General features: G+C 51.0%; 1 protein-coding gene and 1 non-coding gene across 4 annotated transcripts in view; one reads left to right on the forward strand and one right to left on the reverse strand.

The window, feature by feature from the left end:
• Nucleotides 1–1,083: 1,083 nt before the first annotated feature.
• GFRA2 (GDNF family receptor alpha 2) overlaps nucleotides 1,084–20,953 on the forward strand; it is a 104,155-nt gene continuing 84,285 nt past the window's right edge. For all 3 annotated transcript variants that reach the window (XM_030552127.1, XM_030552128.1, XM_030552129.1), the window contains exons 1-2: nucleotides 1,084–2,470; nucleotides 16,477–16,776. In XM_030552127.1, coding sequence (XP_030407987.1) covers nucleotides 2,431–2,470; nucleotides 16,477–16,776 — 340 coding nt within the window. In that variant the 5' untranslated portion in view covers nucleotides 1,084–2,430. The remainder of the gene's footprint in view (nucleotides 2,471–16,476; nucleotides 16,777–20,953) is intronic.
• On the reverse strand, nucleotides 14,065–14,137 carry TRNAR-CCU. The gene has a single exon. It is a non-coding gene; the product is annotated as a tRNA-Arg (tRNA).

A 20,953-nucleotide genomic window follows, 5' to 3' on the forward strand; every position in this document is an offset into this window, starting at 1 on the left:
CTAGATGGATCTTTGGTCTGACCCAGTGTGGCCGTTCTTATGTTCTTATGACTGAAAGGCAGCCGCAGAGCTGTGAGTGGGGAGCCCGGGAGTGGCATAAGAGAAGGGGTGCTGGCTTCAAGTCAATACTGAAGGGCATTGGCAGAGCTGCTGAGAGAGGAACAGGAGCAGAAGAGCAGGGGCTGTTCTAGGTGAGCAGAGTTGCATGCATTGAGGACTTGGCACAGCATCTTCCGGTGCTCTGCCTGCTCTGGCATAAACGGGGTGGGGAAGTCTCCCGGACTCTCCACCCAGCAGCTTTTGCCAGTGCTAAATTCACCTGGGAGCTCCTAGCTCTTGGCAGTTTGGGTCACAACTCCCCTGCCCCAGAGAGCAAGGCTGTTTCCCAGCCCCCCTGTCTGAGCCCCAGGGAGAATCCAGGGCACCCTCCACATGGACATTCCTCCAGTGCAGAAACAGGCTGGAAAGCTATTCACAGCAGAGAACCACAGGCACTGGAACCTAGGCCTCGAGGTCTCTTCAAGGCAGAGCCACCACAGGGTCTTGTCCCCTCAGCCCACAGCAATGAAGAGGGCAGCAAAGCCCCCAGAGCCCCAGCAGGAAAGTTGATTGCCTGTGTGAGCACCGGGAATGTTTCCACTGATTTCAGTAGGCTTGGGAGACCGGTAGGGGACATTTGTGGGAGGCACTCTTGCCTTGCCTTGCCGCATCACATATTAAAAAGCTTTTTGTCCGTCTGTAAAAGAAGAAGAGAAATGAAACCAGTGTGAGGTCTGAGTGTGGCACTGTCTGGAGCTTCTGAAGATTTCACTGTCGATGGGCTCAGAGAGAGAGAGATAGAGAGAGAGTGTGACATTCCTCCCACACACAGGCTGAGATCAGCTGGCAGCTTGCTTCATTTCTCTCCCAAGGAAGCGGATCCTACTTAATTAATTTACTTAATGTTTAAAATTACGATTAAATGCAAAGAGTAATGTATAGTTTATGTTGCACCCTCCCCCCACCCCCAGAAGAGGAGCCAGGCCATGCACTTTGCAGGGTGAATCGTGCATCTGCCTTGGGACAACCCCCGCCCCCCAGCTCCATGCCTTTCCTTGCTCCCTGGTTTCCTCTCTCTGCGTTCCTCCTGACGTTCAATGCAGCTCCGCGGGAGCTTGCACATTCACCGACAAAGCCAGCCCTCGCAGACCGAGGAAGGCTCCCAGCGAGCCTGGACTGTGTGCGCAGGAGAGGGCTGCTTCCCTGGTGCCGGGCTGAATGCAGCCCCATCCCCTGCTGCCGTGAGAGAGAGCCTGGGAGTGGGGTGGGAGCCCCATCTCAAAGCCCAGCGTTGGAACTATGTAGCTCTCTTCGGGGGTCTCCCGCTGTGGCACGGAAGGGAGCGAAAAGTACTTTGGAGTCCAGCCGATGGGGACGCCGCTCTCAGCAAGGATTGGAGCGAGCCAGCGCCTGCATCTTTGTGCGGTGGCAAAGTTTCCTGGCTTCTTCCTTGGAGCGAGAGGGCTGCGTCTAGCTTGAGAGCAAGGAGACCCTCCGCCTCTTTAAATAGTGTGGGGCGGGGGAGGGGGGACAGCCTGCCTTATCTGTACACCCCCTCTCCACCTCCCCAAGCAAAGGCACAGCCTCAACCCGCCCGCTGCGCTTTGCGAGGAGGCGACCGGTCATCGCGGGCTGTCCGTTGTCGTCTCCCATCGCCTGGCTTTGCCTCCCTACCCCTCCGACTCCGGCCTCTCTGGGTTGCTGCTCGTGGGGGTGCTGAACGGACAAGCAGCTGAGACAGGGAGGCGAAGTTGAAGGGAAGGGGCAGTTCTGGGCTGGCGCGTTTCACTCCAGGCTCTGGTCAGTGTCAGTCCTAGAGGCGAGCTGGGCAGTGGCAGGGCTCGAGGAAGCTGCCGCTGCTGCTCCCTTGTTGATTCTGCTGCTGCTGCTGCTGCTTTCCACCGCCGGGCATATCAGAGTGCAGCCCCTTCTCTCCACCCTCCCCCAGAAGGCACAGAGAGACACGCAGACATCCCCAGTTTGCAGGAATTTCCATCAGCAAACTGCTGCGAGCCAAGGGGGGAAAGGCACGAGTCGTGAGCGCCCCACATTCCCCGCTGTCTAAAGGATCCCGCCGGATTGTGTCTACTCAGATCACGCTGTGGATATTCGTCTAATTTCCTCCCCATTTCCACCTCCTCTCGGTTACCCTTTCGCCCCCGAAAGATGCTTGGGAGGAATAGAACCAAAATTGTTCGTCACTGGAAGAGCTAAAGAGAGAGAGAGGCTAGCTGGCTGGCTGCAGAGCTGGGGTGTATTTTTTGGGGGGTGAGGGCTGAAAGAAACCATTTTTTTAAAGTTCATCAGAGAAATCTCAGGATTTCTTTTTGCCTGGATTTAGGAGAGAGATATAAATATATTTACACGTGGGGAACTATTGGATTTACTAACATGATTTTAGCAAACGTTTTCTGCATCCTCCTCTTTTTAGGTGAGTAATCCTGTTTAGGATGCAAATCATTACTCTCTGGTTTGTTTGGTGGTTGTGAGTCCTTTGTCAAACCCCAGAAGCTCTGGTGCTTGGACAACGTTTAAGAGCGGACATGTTTTATGTTAAAAGACAAACCCCAAACACAACGACAAAGCTTGGCACAGACCCTCACTTTAAAGCGGGCTACAGTCCGGAATGAAATACAAGGATTGAGAGACGCTTATAGGTTTCAGTTCAACCAAATGTCTCAGCAACGATTCCTACTGGGAAGGAATTGAGGTCCAGGGAAGGGGAGGGAGATGAGCAGAAATCAGGCTCTTATCTAGGGGGCAACTTTTTAAACTATCAAACTTACGATGACCGCCCCCCAAAAGCCTCTCCTTCCCGCACAGCCTTACCTCTCCAAGTTGTGGAGGTATTGAGTCAGATATCCTGAACGAACCCTCTCCTTCCATCTGAACAGGAGTAGCGCTGCCGAATTGGTACGCAGCATGTTGCAGATAGCTGCCGGGCTGCGTGTTAGTTCCCCTCAATACCAGCCCTTATGGTAGAGGCTTTTTAGGATTGTTATTTTTAAAAGAACCCCCCCCCCGATTCAATCACTTTTCAAGACCCTTTGATTCCAGGCTGGTGTGAGGCAAGTCTCAGGGGTTTTTGCTGGCTGGTTTTAAAGTGTGCATGGAGGATTGATTTAGAAAGTTAATTGTGTGTCGTTGTGTGTTGGGGGGGGGGGGGGGAGGAATTGCCATCTTCTCTGTTGCAATCCAAGTGTCTGTTGTTTTAGATTATGTGTGATTTATTTAGCAGGCTATTTTGCCAAGAGGAAAGCCTTTATTTCTGAAGCAGCCTCATCCAGAGGTGGGGAAGGTGCAGCCCTGGCAAGGGAGGAGTTGCAATGTATTTGAGGTGAAATAAAAGCAAAAATCTCCCTTTCCCCCAAAGCACGTTATCACCTTGGCAAATTATCCTCTCGGTTCTTCCCAGTATTCTCATCTGGCAGGTAATGTCCCTTGTGCTACAATTCCAGTCGCACATGGAGACACAGTTACAGACAGTACCTGCAGCTCTGTCTCTGGGTCTCACATACAACACTGCAGCACAGAACTCCTGGGGAACTCTGCTGAAACCCCCTTGGCTTTATGAATTTAACCCTGCATGGAGTGAATTAGGGTTGGAGGATGAGAGAGACAAGGGGCAGAAGGATGTTTAGAGTCATGGGGGCGAAGGGGTTGAGAGAGACTTGAAGGCTGGCCATGGCATGAGTGAGAATTCACTGCTTCAGGATTCTTCCTCTGGACTTTTGTTTTGGGAGGGGGGCACAGCATGGGAAGCCCTCATCAAGAGATCTATATGTAGGTCTAATATTTCCACAATAGGTCCCTGTGTCCTTGGCTAGTAGGAGAATAAATGGCCCACTCTTGGGCTCCATTGCTGCTGGGCACAATTTTGCAAACACTTCAGTGACAAGAGCATGGCTTTTGGAAGGCTATTTTCGTTGATGGCCAGGGAAGGGTGTGGGGGAAGGATGTCATTTCGGACCGAGGGGGATGGAAGGATATTTTCTCCTCTGCCTTAGCAGGGTCTGAATGGTTGCCTTGGGCAGTGGGTGACGGTCTCCTTTGCAATCAGTGTGTTACACATCAGTGTGTCTCTGTAGCAGGGATTGTCGGATAAGCCTGGGTATGAGGTGAGATAGCTTGCTGCCTGGTTCTCTTTTGACAGCAAGTGAGAATGCCTGACTCCATAGAGGGGGTGTGTGTGGGAATGACATGGCTCTGGGCTGGGGATGATGGAAGATGGAGTAGCCACTTGTAGGGCATGTTGTCATTCCCAGTGGCTTGGGGGCTTTGCGGGCAGCAAGAATGGGAGAGTGGGAGGTAGGAAGGGGTCAGAAAGTGAATGCACAGATCCCCCTGCCGCACTGGCTCCATGCTGAAAGCAGCGGGTGCGGTGGGGACTCAGGCTCTGCTCACAGAAGAGGCTGGGGTGGGGCAAACATCAACCACCAAATTATTGTAGCTGCTAGGAGTTAACCCCTGGTTTATTTGCATGCACATTTGGCTGGTTGGGATGCCCCCTGTGAGCTAAACATGAGAGTCTGGGGATGGAGGGAACAGTCATAGAATCCTCCTCCCAGCCCTGCCAACCCAGGACACTCCAGCTAAGCAGCAGGCTGGGATACTGAGCAGCCACAAACCCACTTCATTTCACCCCCGTGAGGAGGCTGTTTAGAAACAGGACCTTCCTCCTTTGGGTCCTTGTTTCTTTGTGATGGTCCCAATCTTCTGCGGCTCAGACTGGGCCAGGAGAATGGTGCGGAGAGGAGTCAGGGAGAGGTGCAAATTGAAGGATTAAGAAGCTCATTGCAGGCAACGCTTACGCACAGGTTCTAGACAGTGGGGCCCAGAATTGCCAAGCTGCACACATGCTGGGTGCTGAGCAGAGCCTTAGTTAGCTTCGTAAATGGGAGCTGAGCTTTTCTGAAAGCCTGGCCCCAGCAGTAGGTGCTGAGCCCTTGAAAATCTGTCCCCTTGTTCCAATGAGCAGAGAAAGCTATTGCTGTTGGGGCTAAACAAATGCCACCACAACGATGGCACAGAGGGGTTGCATATGCAGCAAGAGGAGAGAGCAATACTACTGAGTTAAGCTAGGGCAGTGAATATTTGCTTATAAAGTACCCCATGTCCAATGGGCTCTGCCAAGACCATAGACCCATATTGCAGATGATGTAACCAAGTAACGATCCAGGGAAGCTGTGGGGAGAGAGGGGTATTCTGACAAAGGAATGTTTGCTGGCTCTGTGATTGAGGTTTGTGCATCCAGCTACAAATCCTCATCATGCTCTGATGCCCTAGAGACTGCTGGGGATTAGATGTAAATTCTCTGCAGATGTTTTATTAATATGAGTTCAGTGTGTGCGTATGCGCCGGGCGTAGGAAAACACTCACCCTGCCCCTCCATGCAAACTCCCTCCTGGAGGCTCTGAGGATGCTATCTATGTGAGAGGTGAGCAAGGTACATAGATAACTTCAGGCTTCCTATACAACAGCTGGATCTGGGCTGGGGATGGTGGATGTCAGGTCCCAATGTATCACTGGAGTCAATGGAGTGAACTTGGCCTCGTGTGTTTGGTCTGTGATTGTCCCAGACCTCCTCCTCTCTGGCAGGATGGGCTGAGCAGGGAGGGTTTATTCTTTGCTGGGGGCATAGAGCAGAGAAACAGGCACCATTGATGCTTGTGATGCAGATTCAGGTTGGCACTGGGATTACAAGGGGGACGTTTTAAAGAAGGAGCTCATAATCTGGGGTGGAAGCAAGGAGGGCATGCAGGGATACCCAACTTCCAGTCATCTTTGAAAGCAGAGGGGGGCTCTTCCTCGTCTAGCTGGCTTGGGGAACAGTGCACCCCCATAACTCCCCCTCCTGTTTCCAACCCCTGCTTGTAATGAGCTAAATGCACAAGCTCCGTGGGATTTAAGAAGCAGGAGCTGGGGCATTATCTGTGTAGGGGCCATTTCAGAGGTGTATGCAATGGGAACTTAGGGTGCTTGCTGCTTTGCTGGATTGGGCCTCAATGTGGTGCCCCATTGGCTACCAGACCAGGATAGTCCCAGCGAATACTCCAGCCAAGAAGCCATGCTGGGCCGGTGTCTGGTTTGGGATGACTGTGCCAGAGAGAAAAATTCTGGTCCTAGCACTAGAGAATGGCAGGCCAGGTAGCAGAGATAGGGCCACTGGAACATGTCCATGTCGCGCTCTCCATGTCACAGCTGGTAGATTTGCTGTTGCATTTCCCATCATTGCCACTGGTGGGCATCTCTGCCCATGCAAGGGTCAGTGCAGGAGCAATGCCTTTCCATATGCACACTGGACCTCCCTCCCCATGGACTCTTTGTACAACCCAGAGCTCTTTTCATTACATCAGAACAAGGCCTTTTGTCTTTCTCATCTGCCTTGGCAGCATTTTCTGGGGCAGCATGGCTCTAGACCTGGCTTCCCCTTTGCCATGCCTGCCCGTCAGCCCCCAATGTAAACCAATCTCATGCATTCACGCTTCTGCGTGCAGCTCGGGAGTCATGCGTAGTCAGGCTGGAGGCTGGGCTGTGCTCTGCAGAGGGATCTGGGTTGTGAGGAGCATGGCTGGAGGGAATCCAATGAGGATGGCAGGATGGAGAAGGCACTTCAGATCTAACTGTAAAACCTTGTTGGGAAGGACTGGAGCATGGATTTCCCTTTGTCTCCTGAGACCTGGGTCTGGATCTAGGCCTACTGGGGCTTAACTCAGCAGCGACTCCTTGAAAAACCGAGGGTCAGTGTCATCCCTGATGTAAATCTGAGTGTGTGCAGAGATGGAGGGCTGGGAGAAAGTCAGCTTTGGGATGATGGGCAGATTTGGTGGATCTAAGTCCCCGGGGGCAAGCACCTTTGCCAGTTCTGGTGGGTTCTCTTGGATGGGGTGCAGTTGTCCTGCTCTGGACCTCACACCTCTCCACTGCAAATCTTCATTCTTCTTGCAATAATGAGCCCCTGTTTGGTCCCTAGAAGGATGGTAATCTGGAGATGCTGGCTCCTATTCCTCCCTCCACCAGCCCTTTCTGGAGTTTTTGGTTGCCTAGGCAAAGCATTATGTGAGGGGCTGGCTCAGAGTGGCTGAGGTTGTGGAATGGGGAGAACAAGCCTGCTCAGCGCAGAAATCGTGCATGGAACCGGAGGTCTGACAGCAATATTCCAGTGCCGTTCTGCCTGATGGATCCCTCTTCCAGCCCCCGTGAAGTATAGTATAGAACTTCCAGCACGGCAAGGGTACATTTGCTCCCCATCTCTTGGCTGGATGAGGTTTTGAGCTATGGTTTCTTGCACCAACAGTGCCAGTTACTGGGACACCTTTCATGTCTGTCCAAATGGAACAAGATTCAGTGATGACCCAAAAGGTCAGATATCTGCTGAAATCAGAAGTAAATATACTCTCTGCTCTTTGGCCTGAGGGCAAGTGGTGGACACATTTCCAGTAAACAGCTCTGGAAAGGCATCTCGATCCAGACCTGTAATGCCTCCTGCTATTTCAGTCCCAAGCTCCCTCCCCCAGCTTTGCCAATGCCCCTCAGTCCTGACCTCCAACACCCCCTGCCATTCCAGTCCTCTCCCCACACACAGCTCTGCCAAGGCACCTCGCTTCTGACCTGTAGCACCCCCTGCTATTCTAGTTCTGGCCACCACCTCACCCTCTAGCTCTGCCAATGCCCCTCAGACTTGACCTGCAATCCCTCCTGCTATTTCAGCCCTGGACTGTACAACTTGCCTTCAGTGCTGGTTATCCAATCCTTAGCTTTTCTTTTTCTCTGCCAGTGCACTGAATGGTGTACTAATATTCTCAAAGGACTCGCAGGATAAATCACTAACTTGCAACGTAAGTGAAGTTTGATCTCAGGTCCACGTATGAAAAGCTTGTGTTTGGTGCCTAACCTAAGGCACCACTCAGCTCCCAGGGAGGCATGTGTCTTATACTGGCAGAGAAGAAGAGCAAACAATGGACATAATAGCGAATGAAAAGCTCATTCTCAACTGCTGTGCGGGGTGGTAGGAAAGCAGTGAGCACTGTTATGTGCTCAGTCTGAACAAGGACATCAGATCCAAGCGGTGAAGCGAGGAGGTAAGAGGTTGCTGTGAACATGATGTAAAGAAACTCAAAACAAAGCCAAGTGACCCTTGCTTTCCTTGCCCTGCTGCTTGTTGCAGGTGGAATCTGCTCTCAGAATGAAGCTAGCATGGGCCTCTCAGCTGCCTCTAGGTGTCACTGTCTCACTTCCATACCTGGCCAGAGTGACTCGCGGCTGGGGATAAGGTGGAATTGGTACACTGAGGCTACAGCCAGCCTGACATTTTCTGTTTATATCTTGTGTTTTTCATTACCGGAGAACACAGCGGGAAATAATCACTTCCGTGGCACAGAAGGCAGGGCTGTAAAATCATCAGTTTGCCTTTGAAGGCTGGGTGGGAGCAGGCCCATGGGCATTAGGAAGGACTGAAGTGGGGGATACAATCCGTTACACCCCAGACACAGAGCGAGAAGAAGGGAACCTTCCTGGCTGGGCATTTAAAGAGGCATTTTTCTTCCACTCTGACCTGCATGTTAGACTTTAAAGCCCTGTCGACAGGGCTGCGCAGGTTTCATTTCCAACTTGTTGGTAAAAGGCCTGGTTTTAAATTCAATGGAATGTTGTTTAATATAAAGAAACACCCCCTAGAATAAATCTAATGAGGCTCCTTCTTAGAAATGGAGACTATTATGTCTGATCCAATTATACTGTTTGGAGAAGGAGGAAAAGTGAGAGAGAGAGATGTGGGAGGCAGGGAGTCCGGGCATGACTCTGCTCAGGGGCAGGAGCTAAGTGGAAGGGAAAGATACACCGTTTTTATTAGCTCTCCTGCCAGCTCATGTGATGGTCAGCAATAGCTGTGTGTAAACTGAGTAGCTAGTATACCCTGCATGGCTGTATCCAATGTACAGCATCACCCACTCCCAAGTGTTCAAGAATCCTGAGTCCGATGCCTCAGAACTCATGAGGTTAAAAAAACCCATCCCATTTGGGGTTTGTTTCTTTGCCTTTGGTTTTTGAGCCTTTCCAGGTCACATCTTGAAGCTTTTTCTCCCAATCAGCAGGGCTAGAACCAAGCTCTCTTTTCTTTTCATGGGAGCTGAAATTCTCCTGTTTTCACCTGACTCCAGGAACTGGGGCTTTAAGAAAATAAAGCAATTATTGTAAAATCACAGGAGTTGGCCACATTGGCTAGGGATTACATTCCCTTCCCCATAAATTTGTTTTCTCACTTCAATAACATTTTCCAGGGGAGGCCTATGGAAAGCCAATAAAGCCTCAGGGCTGCTCTAACATATGTTCTCCTTCCCATGAAAGCAGAGAATATCTGCAGTGCAATATGCAAGCCATGCCCCTCCCTTGCCCCGTCCACACCTTCCTGGGGAGCTGAGCTAGTGTAAAGATTTTATGCAGCTCTGCAGCACTACACCAACCAGGGGCTCCTTTAGGGGGCTGTGTCCTGGCCCTTTATGTGGCTTCAACAGCGTAACTAAAATCAGGCCTTATACTTCCTTATACTTCATTTGATGGCTCAACATAGACCTCCAGCATACTCCACTGATCAGCCTTGAGCCCTCAACACAGCTCTGCTGTGGCTTACAACACCCCTGATATTCCAACACTGCTGGTGACCATCACTGCCAACCCATAGCCTCCCTCCTTGCTGCTGTTCCAGCTCTAGGCTTTCTGACCGACAACTGTGCTGATGCCCCTCACTCCTGGCCTGCAGTCCTCTCTGCTATTCCAGAACTGGCAGCTGACATTTCCAGTGGTGTGTTTATGGCACAAGGTGGACAAATTTTCACTGGGGCTAAGAATGAAACCTGCCAGACTCAATGCATTGGGGACATGAACTAGAACTGGCCCCTAACTCTGCAGGGGTGAAAAGCTGGTGCTCTGCAGCTGCTGAATTTCTGGAATGACTCAATGGAAGATGTACTATTTCCCATCTTTGGATCTGTGCTTAGAAAGACTGCAGAGATGCTGGTCCAAGGAGATATGTCCCTGTGCACCAGAGGGAAAGATCCATGTTCTGTGCCATCTTCCCTAACAGAGCAAAGCCTGCAGCCAAACTGGCCAGCATGACCTTGCCATACAGTTAGCAACAGATGCAATACAGCTGTCAGACCCATTTAAAAACCTGCCGGAGAAGTGAGGTATTTAATGCCTGCACAGTCTGGAAGGAGGACTGGTCAGGGATGAAGGATTTGTGTGAATGTTTCAGTGGGGTCTGCTGGAATTGCACAGGGAATAACCACTTTGGGAGAGAGCTGTGGCCCGATATTGTGGTGGGGAACACCAGATGGTTCAGCTGGTTGATGGCCAGTCTTGGATCCACTTTGCACAACAAACCAGAGCTTGGGCTGCTGGGGAATATATTTGGGAGCTGGCTGGCTGAAGGGGAGGTTGGGGCAAGGAAAGGAGATAGCGCTGAGCCCTGGGCAGTGTTACGTCATGGGGAAAGGGATGGAGGAATTGTCCCTAGTTATTCCCTTTTGTGCAAATATTTCCTTTGGTTTCCATTCATGCTGTCTGCTTGAGTTTTGCAAAGTCTTTACTGGTTTTTATTACAGCCTCAAATAAGTTGCATCAGACCAGTAGTCTTATTGGATAATTACATATCTCCTTACCTTCCAAGTTCCTGCGAATGTAATCACTGTATAAAAGCAGCTGGGTGCTTCAGGATTGCTCGTTGAAACAGGCGAGTTTTATTCACTTTTTTTTTTGGAAACCAGAGGGGAATTTCATGTGATTTTGATGTGAAACAGTTGCACATTCACTTGGCTATGTCTACACTGCAGCTGAGAGGTGTAATTCCCAGGTTAAGTAGACATATTTATGCTAGCTACAGCTAGTCCACAAAAATAGTGGTGTGAATGTGGCAGCCCGGGTGACAGCTTGGGTAAGCTGCCTGCTTATAACCCCATCTGAAATCCTAGGTACATCCTCTGACAACTAGCTCGAGCCACTGCCTGAGCTGCCATGGTCATACTGTTATTTTTAGCATGCTAGCTCAAGCATAGGTGAAGTAGGTGAAACTCTCTAGCTGGCAGCAGGAGTAGACTCTTATCCTCTATGTGCACCAGCCTCTAGAGGGTGACTGGACACACGCTTAGCCAGTGGGTTACCCAACCCTTTGCCTGGCTCTGGTTTAAGCAGAGTCAGGGCTGAGCTTCATGATTTGGAAGCAGAGCCAGGTTCCGAACCCCTTGAAAGTGAGAGGATGTTGTATGCTTTCACCCACTAGTGACGTGCGACTGAGAAAGCTCAGGGCATTACTGAGCCAGGCAAGAAGAGAAGCCAGGACTGATGTCCATCAGAGCCGCTTGGGTGGCCTGCATTTGAAGCAGGCCAAAGTGACTAGAGGTCAAAGGGGTTTGAGGGAGGGATAGCTCAGTGGTTTGAGCATTGGCCTGCTAAACCCAGGGTTGTGAGCTCAATCCTTGAGGGGACCATTTAGGGATCTGGGGAAAAAATCTGTCTGGAGATTGGTTCTGCTTTGAGCAGGGGGTTGGATTAGATGATCTCCTGGGGTCCCTTCCAACCCTGATATTCGATGATTCTATGTGAGATATGCTGTGCTCAGTGCTCCAGAAGGTGAGAAGAGCCCCTCTGTGTTCTGGGCATGAGGAGAAGAGCTGCTCCTTACTCCCAAATCAACTCATCAGTTACAACCAGTGAGCTTGAGCAAGAATGGTTCTATATTCAGTTCCATTGACAATCTGAGCTGCCCACCGCAGCTGATTCCTACTGGGAACTCCAGCAGCTCCTGATTCCCTTGGGGGTGAATGGGAGGAGAACCAGGACCTGCATATTAACTGTCCATCTTGCCCCAGCACCCTGGGGAAGGTGGAATCTGCCCAGCAGCTCCTGTGGCAGAGAGCTCCAGACATCAGCCACCCTCTAGAAACAGAGTTTGGGTTTGCAGGAAGGAAAATGGTGGGTGCTGCCTTCTGGCCTGTGGTCCAGTTCTTAGCAGTGGGGGACTGCTCAGCATCCCTCTGCTGTTTGCACAAAAACTGCCAGGTCAGGACTTTCCATGAGCACAGAATCCTCCAGCTTTACTTATTTCTTTTGGAATTTGCTGCTTTTTGACACATTTCTTTTGGCGAGCTGGACTCTCCCCTCTTCCTCCTGCCCCTGTCTGGTGCAACCAGGCCACCGACTTCTCAAGGATACAGTGCTGCAAATCCAGAGTCACTTCAGCAGACTCATTCCAGATTCACAGGACAGGGTGTTGGGCTCTCCCTGTGCTGGAGCTGGTTTACAAACAGCCAGTCGGGGCCCCCTGTTGACTTTGGAATTAAACAGTAAGATATAGGAAGTCCTGAGCCACTATGCTGCATTGAAGTCACTGGGGATTGCAGCAAGGAAGGAATACAGGATCAGAGCTTATGGGGAAAAGAGTGTGATCTAGTTGGTTGAACTCAGACTGGGAGTCAGGAGTCCTGGGTTCTGTTTGACACTGACTCACTGTAGGGGTTGGAACGTGTCATTTCACTTTGCTGAACCTCAGTTTCCTCTTCTGTCATGGTGGGCCTATCCCATGTGCCTGTCTATCTCCTGGACAAGTTCACGAGCTATGTAAAGGCCAAGGATGGGCTTGGGGAGTTATTGTACCTCTAGAGATCTGGCCACGAGAAAGAAGAGCCTGGTGGTTTCAACCTAGAAGATTAGAAGTAAACTCCCACTGTATTTGTGGGGTTTGTTTATCTTGCCTTCCCAGTATGCCTGAACTCAGCCTTAGTTGCAGGCTGTTCCACACTGGGGGATGTAGTAATAAGCAGCAACAGGATCAATTATTTATTACTATTATTTGCATTATAACAGCACCTAGAAGTCTCAGTCAAGATTTGGACCTCATTGTGCTAGGTGCTGTATATACAAACAGTAAGAGACAGTCCCTGCCCCTAACAGCTTGCAATTTAAATAGAGAAGACAGACAAAAAGCAGGAGGGGACACCAAGGCACGGGGCAGTGATGTACCTTGCCCATGGTCCCACAGCAGCACACTGGTAGAGCTGGGAACAGAGCAAAGCTCTCCTGAGTTCCAGTCTGGCGCACTATCCACTAGTCCATAACCCGACGCTGGTGGGAAAGGGAGGTCATCCTAATAAAGTGATTGCAGTCACCAGTGGGGGACTAAACCCCAACTAAACCTATTGAGTTGGGGACCAGCCGATGCATGATGGACACTGCGCTCTGTTGAAAATCTGGCCCTTAATGTGAATAGAGGTTACACATAAACAGGTGACAACATGGGCCTTCCTTGACATATCAGTGCAGCCTGTGACAGGAGGGGCAGAGAGACCTCCAAGTGGAGTGTAACCAGATTTACAAAGATCTCTGTCCCGCCCTTATTTCAATGGGTGGCTGCAAGCTGAGAAAAAGACCCTTTTAGGTGGAACATCCTGGGTTCTGTGAGCATGACGTTGGGACGCACCTGGAGTAACACTATGGAGTCAGTGGGCTTTATTTTATCCTATGGATTGACAGCTCATGATCCACTGAGACAGCCTTCATTTTTTGAGCTGTGTTGCGATTGGTTGCATGGTATTTTTCTGTCTCCTAAGTGGATGAGTAAAGCTCTTATAACCAGGAGAAGAGGTTTGAAGAGTCCAATAGGAAGTTGATTCTTGGCAGTCCTGCTCTAGTGTCTGCTGAGAGATGATTTGTGAGTTGGTCTTTTCTTTCAGCAGAAGGGGCTCGGCCTGCTCCACCTTCTCTGCAAGCTCTAATAAGGCTAGTCAGTGACAAACATTGCAGCCCTGGAAACAAGCTCTCTGTAGCTGATCAGTGATCCTGAGGACCTGCTAATGTTTCCCAATGTCCCATGCTCGCACAATGTATCTTACATTCTCCTGTAGTGGCTGCTCTCCTAGAGGATAGCAATTTACTATTGCTGCTAGCTACTGGACTTACTTATCTAGCTCAAATGGCAGAGGCTGGTGTTGAAGGCAGGGAGTTCAAACCCTGCTGATTGCTTCTGTAGTTTTTCACCCCAGATGGGACTTGAACCCACAAGCTCTGGCTTAGGAAGCCAATGCCTTATCCATTAGGCCACTGGGGCCCTAAAGTGTGTGCCTGAGGGAGACCTGCAGCTGGGCAGTGGCAAAAGCCTACAGCAGCCAGTATTCCCATCCAAGTACTAACCTGACCCGATCCTGTTTAACTTCCAAGATCAGACGAGAGTGGGCGTGTTCAGGAAGTCTGTTGCCTAGCTCTTCAGAGAGTGGAAACATTAACCCTCCGGTGACTGTCACGATAAGAGCTAAGCCAGATTTATTGCATGGTACATTTCATTACCTCTCATATTTTTAATATGCAGGATTTTCATTATATTGTAAGGATACTTCAGACTGAAGTGATGAAACTCATTTTGTTGTGATCATTGACTACAAATATACTGCTTTATATGTGCAGAGCAATGTTATCGAGTGACTAGAGCAGCTGACTGGGAGCAAGGATTTCAGGCTTCTATTCCCCTCTCTGCTCCTAATTTGCTATGTGACGTTGCTTGAATTGCTTCATGATATGGTGACTCAGTTTCCCCACCTGGCTAACGGAAGGTTGTAAGGACCAATCTACTAGCGCTATGTGAACTCTGGGAACCTGGCCACAGGAGAAATGAGGCTGTGACACCAACTTAGTCTCTTGTGAGCTAGGCATGACAGACAGTTTCTGCTCAAGAGAATCCCAGGCCTGAAATAGCAGGTGAGCTGCCCAGCTGAACTGGGGTCATAGAATCATAGAAGATTAGGGTTGGAAGGGACCTCAGGAGGTCATCTAGTCCAATCCCCTGCTCAAAGCAGGACCAATCCCCAACTAAATCATCCCAGCCAGGGCTTTGTCAAGCCAGGCCTTAAAAGCCTCTAAGGATGGAGATTCTACCACCTCCCTAGGTAGCCCATTCAGTGCTTCACCACCCTCCTAGTGAAATAGTGTTTCCTAACATCCAACTGAGACCTCTCCGACTGCAACTTGAGACCATTGCTCCTTGTTCTGTCTTCTGCCACCACTGAGAATAGCCGAACTCCATCCTCTTTGGAACTCCCCTTCAGGTAGTTGAAGGCTGCTATCAAATCCCCCCTCACTCTTCTCTTCTGAAGACTAAATAACTCCAGTTCCCTCAGCCTCTCCTCTTAAGTCATGTGCCCCAACCCCCTAATCATTTTTGTTGCCCTCCACTGGACTTTCTCTTATTTGTCCACATCCATTCTGTAGCGGGGGGCCCAAAACTGGATGCAATACTCCAGATGTGGCCTCACCAGTGCTGAATAGAGGGGAATAATCACTTCCCTCAATCTGCTGGCAATGCTCTTACTAATACAGCCCAATATGCTGCTAGCCTTCTTGGCAACCAGGGAACACTGCTGACTCATATCCAGCTTCTCATCCTTTGTAATCCCCAGGTCCTTTTCTGCAGAACTGCTGCTTAGCTAGTCAGTCCCCAGCCTGTAGTAGTGCATGGGATTCTTCCATCCTAAGTGCAGGATTCTGCACTTGTCCTTGTTGAACCTCATCAGATTTCTTTTGGCTCAGTTCTCCAATTTGTCTAGGTCACCCTCAACCCTATCCCTACCCTCCAGTGTCTCTACCTCTCCCTCTAGCTAAGTGTCATCCGCGAACTTGCTGAGGGTGCAATCCATCCAGTCATCCATTAATGAAGATGTTGAACAAAACGGGCCCCAGGGACCGTCCCCAGTGGCACTCTGCTTGATACCGGCTGCCAGCTAGACATCGAGCAGTTGATCACTACCCTTTGAGCCTGACGATATAGCCAGCTTTCTATCCACCTTATAGTCCATTCATCCAATCCATACTTTTTTAACTTGCTGGAAAGAATACCATGGGAGACCATATCAAAAGCTTTGCTAAAGTCAAGGAATAACACGTCCACTGCTTTCCCCATATCCACAGAGCCAGTTATCTCATCATAGAAGGCAATCAGGTTGGTCAGGCATAATTTCCCCTTGGTGAATCCATGTTGACTGTTCCTGATCACCTTCCTTTCCTCCAAATGCTTCAACATGGATTCCTTGGCCCAGTACTGGTACAGCTGAGGGTGTAGGAGAGTAGCACTGAGGGAGGTGGGGAACCCAGGGCTGATGTATGAGGAGTTGGGGAGGGATTGCAGATTAGGATCCCACTGAATTGCCAGAGCTGTGTGGGGTGTTTGTGCGGACGTGGCTGGTGGAGTAGTAGGAACTATGGGTCAGGATCATGTTGCATCAGCAAGACTGGGAGAAGAGACCTAGGTGTAGCAGGATACTGGTTGGGTGGAGGGCTATTTGTCAGTATCAGGGGCTGTCAAAGGGTAGTGCATTGCTTCTCATCCCTGCCACATGGCTATCATCACTCACCACGCTCTGGCCTTTCTTTCCTTCCCTTCCCCTGCCCCTTGTCTAGACAAGATCCTCCATTCCCTGGCATCCGGCCAAGATCCTCATGGTTGGCGTACCCCAGTGGACTGTGTCCGGGCCAATGAGCTGTGTGCTGCCGAGTCAAGCTGCAGCTCCCGTTACCGCACGCTGCGCCAGTGCCTGGCTGGCCGGGACAGGAATACCATGCTGGCCAACAAGGAGTGCCAGGCGGCTCTCGAGGTGCTGCAGGAGAGCCCGCTCTACGACTGCCGCTGCAAGCGGGGCATGAAGAAGGAGCTGCAGTGCCTTCAGATCTATTGGAGTATACACCTCGGGCTGACGGAGGGTAGGTGTCCTGCGTGTGGCGGATTTGGTCCATCAGGAGGGGGGTGCCCCATATGCAGCTGTTCTGATGTATTAGCCCCGTCGGGGCAGTGTGAGGGTGGGTCTGATCCCATGGGCAAGTGGTAAAGGGGCCCTTCTGCACCATTATGCGATGTTCCAGTCTGTTTGGTCAGGAGTAGCTGGGGGCTGTTCTGGTTCCTTGGGAGAAGCGGTTCTGATCCACTCGGTATGGCTGGAGGGGTGGTTCCAGCCCATTGGATTGTTGGTAGGTGGGTGGGTTCTGATTTGCTAGCTCAGCAGTAGTGTGTGTGGCTGGGTGTGGGTGGAGAGGGAACAGTTCTGATCCTCTAGCTGCTCGGATCCACTCTGGTTGGGCCAGGAACCCCATGTGGCTAGTCCTGGGAGCTGGTGAAGCAGGTGTGAGTTAGGAGATGTGTTCGGAGCCTGACTCTCTCTCGTTGCCATTCACACCTGTGCAAAGTGGAAGTAAAACATTCCCGCTGGTGTCCTGATTTGGAGCAATTCACACCTGTTCTGCACATGTGGGATAATGACTGACACAAGTGCCAGGCAGCGAAGAATCAGATTTTTCATTAGTGTAGCTGGGAGGAGGGTTTACTACGGGAATGGCAGAGGGGACCAGCTGGTCTGGAGTGAAGAGCGTTAGTGGAGCAGTGTGTGTGTGGGGAGTCCAGGACTGGAACAGCGGAGGGTGTTGCAGGAAAGAACTGACGGGCACTTGCAGAGCTGGGGCGGGGTCCAGGACTGGAATAGCAGAGGAAAGGACTGAGGGGCATTAGTGGAATTAGTGGAATTATGTGGGGAACGTTCAAGTTCATTCTGTGCCTTATTCTGTAGCACGGGCTGGTGTGAGCCTGGGTAGAGCTGGAGGGCTATCAGCAGGGCTGTCTTGGACTGACATGTCTCAGCTTTTAACCCCCAAGGTTTCAGTGTTTAGATCCCAGGTAGATTTCTCCCCTCGTTCATTATCAAACAGAAGCCAAATTGATGGGTGTAGATGGGGAAGAAAGAACCAAACTCTCCCCTTCCCCTCCAGACTCTTCCTCCTTTTCTCCACTGTCCTCCTCTAGATTCTTTCTCACCATCCCCCTTTCCCAGACTCTCTTCCTCTAGACTCAGGCACATCCCACCCCTGCCTTGGGAATTTGCCAGACTTGGAGAGCCCATGAGGCTTCCTAGTCCCTGCAGACTCCCCCACCGCCATCGCCAATGACAGGGGCTGAGAGCTCGGAGAGCTGCACCAATGCAGAGGGCAGTCCCGAGCCCTGCAGCTCTCTTAGCTCTGTCACTGCTTCCCTCTCCATGTTAAACAGCTGATTAGTATTCTGGAAGGAGCATCCTCACAAGAACCAGACTGGGCTGGAACATGGGTTGATGGGGGTGAGATGAATGTGGGGTTGGGCTCTTCTCTGGTGCGGCTGTATTTTCATAGCCAAGCTGCGAATGCCTGGCTGATCCCAGGCAGCCTCACCCCAGAAGGGGCCGCGTACACTGGAGCAGATTAGGCTGTAATGAGAAGACACGTCGGGGCATCGAGACAGGTCACAAAGAGGGGAGCCCATCACGCAGGCAGCCGGGAGTTAATTTCCAGTTTGCGTTAGTGGGGTCAGAGGGCCAGGTCTCCAGCTGGTGCCTGTGCGTGGGCTGTTTGCCTGCTCCCCTCTCAGAGCAGGCTCCGGGCTGTCAATCTAGTCTTGGTGTATCTATATGAGTGTCCCCCAGACCTTGCTTGCAGAGCATTTCCCTCCCCTGCACTGTATTGGCTCCTGCCTGTCTGTGTCCAGTGGATGCCTGGCTTGCCAGGTGGGAACGGCACCTCATCCCCTTGCTCGCTGTCTCTGGGAATTCGCATCTTCCAGGCAGGGTGAGCTCGTGGCTGGCGAAGCAGACTCCCTGTTGTCTTCTGCTCTGTTCTAGCCTGGATTATGGCAACTGCACTGGAGTTAGTGGGGTTGCTTCATACTTACGCTGGCATCAGTGAAGGCAAACTGTGGCCCTGGCTCCTGTTCTTGGCTCTGCCACTGATTCACTGAGTGACCTTGGGCAAGTTCCTTCCCCTTCTCTGTAAAGTGTCTTGAGATCCTCGGGTGCAAGAGGCTATGTAAGTGCAGAAAGGATTGTTCTAACAGTGATATGTGCCACTGCTGCTGGGTGGTGTTGGACCTGCCCAGCTGTGTGCCACAGATTCTCCTTTAGCTGAAGCAGCTGGGGCCTGTGCTCAGGGAGCAAGATAGCTGGGGTTGGATCCCTGTTCTAGACAAGAAGCTTTCAGTGGTCCTGTATCTGTTACAATATGATTCCAGCCTCAGCCCCTGTGAGTGCAGAACCCCTGCTAGAGTTCAGGATGGGACTGATTGTCTGCTGTCCATGCCTCAGTTTCCCCAAAAAGAAGAGTGAGGAAGAGGACTAGAACTCAGGAGTTCCTGGTGCCCAAGCTATTGCTTTGGCCATTAGGCTTAGCTGACTCTTTACAGACCTTTGATGCTGTGTGCATGCCATAGAGGGGCATGTGCCAAGAACAGGCTGTAGGCTGTACTAAAGCCCCACATGCAGTGTCTCAGCTGCCCTAAGTCCAGGAGAAAACCAGACACCTCCTTAATACAGCTCATTCTCTGGCATGGGTGGGGGTTCAGTGAGAGCAGTGGGAAGGACATGAGGGGATCTCGGAGCTGGCTGTTTTCATAAATGAACTGCCTCGAGATACACCAGAGGCAGCTGTGATTGCAGGCCAGTGAGGGTGTAAATCAGAGAGGGGAGCAATGCAGGTAATTGAAATTAGATTTTGCCAGTGCTGGGCCGGTTTGTTTATTGGAGAGAGGATTATCTACTCTCTCCTCCTCATCAAAGGGAAGGAGGAGGAAGCTGCCTCTTCCCATCCCTCCTCTCTCCACATCAGCAAGTCGGGGCCCTCCCCTCCCCTTGCTATCACATCGCAATCAGTGGCTCAGCTGACTGGCTGTGCTAGGATGTGGAATTGGGAACCCTCCCGTACCTGAGGGGCTGGGAGAGCTGGCTGGAATTTGGTGTATGGTGGGCAGGTGCTGGCAAGCTTTCTTGACGCAGCTTTGCCCATGCCCCTCAATCCTGAATCTGTAGCCACCCTGGTCATTTCCGTCCTGGGTCTGTGTAGAGCAGGGGCTGCCAGTCATTTCTGAGTATCCCTCAGTTGGTTGCTCTCTGATATGTGAAAAAGTGTTACTGGTGACTAGAATGAGCCTGAGTCTGCCTCAATCTCAGCTGCCACAAGGCTGCTCTTTGTAGCAAGCAAATTTCCTCCCTTTCATTTCCTTTGCACCTGGGCTGCCTCCTGGATGATCTTTTCCAGACAGAGGTACATCATCCATCCTTGCTGTCCAGCAACAACGAGCCAGCCAAGACATGTCCAGCCCTATCCGTAGCGAGCTCTGTAGCTTTTCCTTAATATGTTTGCCCATGATACTGATCCCATTTTAAAGATGGGTGGGGAAATGGAATCAGAGAACATTAAGTGACTTCCCCAGGGTTACACTCAAGTCAGTGGCACAGCTAGGACTAGCCCACAGGTCTCTTGACTCCTAGTCAGATGCATCAGCCACTGGACCAGGCTGCCTCATTAAAGATTCAGAGCCAGATTTTTCAAAAAGCTCTGTACCCGAAGGCTCCTGCTTGGGCACCTGAAAGGAGTGACCAGCAGATTCAACATACAGAAGGTCCCATAAAAAACCCAGCCCTTATTTAGGTACCTTAGTGGAAACTGAGCTCAGCTGAAAGCCTGGGCCTGATTGTGGAGTGGAAGGAGGAAAAATTGGGGGAAGGAAGGGTAAAGCAGAGAGAGCTGAACAGGAGAGAGAGGATGAAAGGAGGTCAGGGGGGAGAGAAGGTCATAGGAGTGCATCCTGCAAGTGAAAAAAATTAATTTCTTTTCCTCATGTAATTAAGAGCCAAGGGAGTGTGGCAGGGAGTGAAAGGGGAATAGTTCCTCTTTCTAACCATGCAGCGCAACCAAAAGCATAACGTTCCTCTTCCTTACACGGGTATATCCTCCTGAGGTGGCTCCCTGGCGGCTCCAGGCTGGAGGTAGAATAGAATGCAGCCTACCCACAAAGTGGCATCTGTTCAACTATCACTGTGATTTTTAAACTAGTTTAGTTCAATCAGTGAAACTCTGTGTGTGGACA

This window comes from Gopherus evgoodei, chromosome 2, assembly GCF_007399415.2.
Source record: "Gopherus evgoodei ecotype Sinaloan lineage chromosome 2, rGopEvg1_v1.p, whole genome shotgun sequence".
Taxonomy (NCBI): Eukaryota; Metazoa; Chordata; order Testudines; family Testudinidae; genus Gopherus; species Gopherus evgoodei.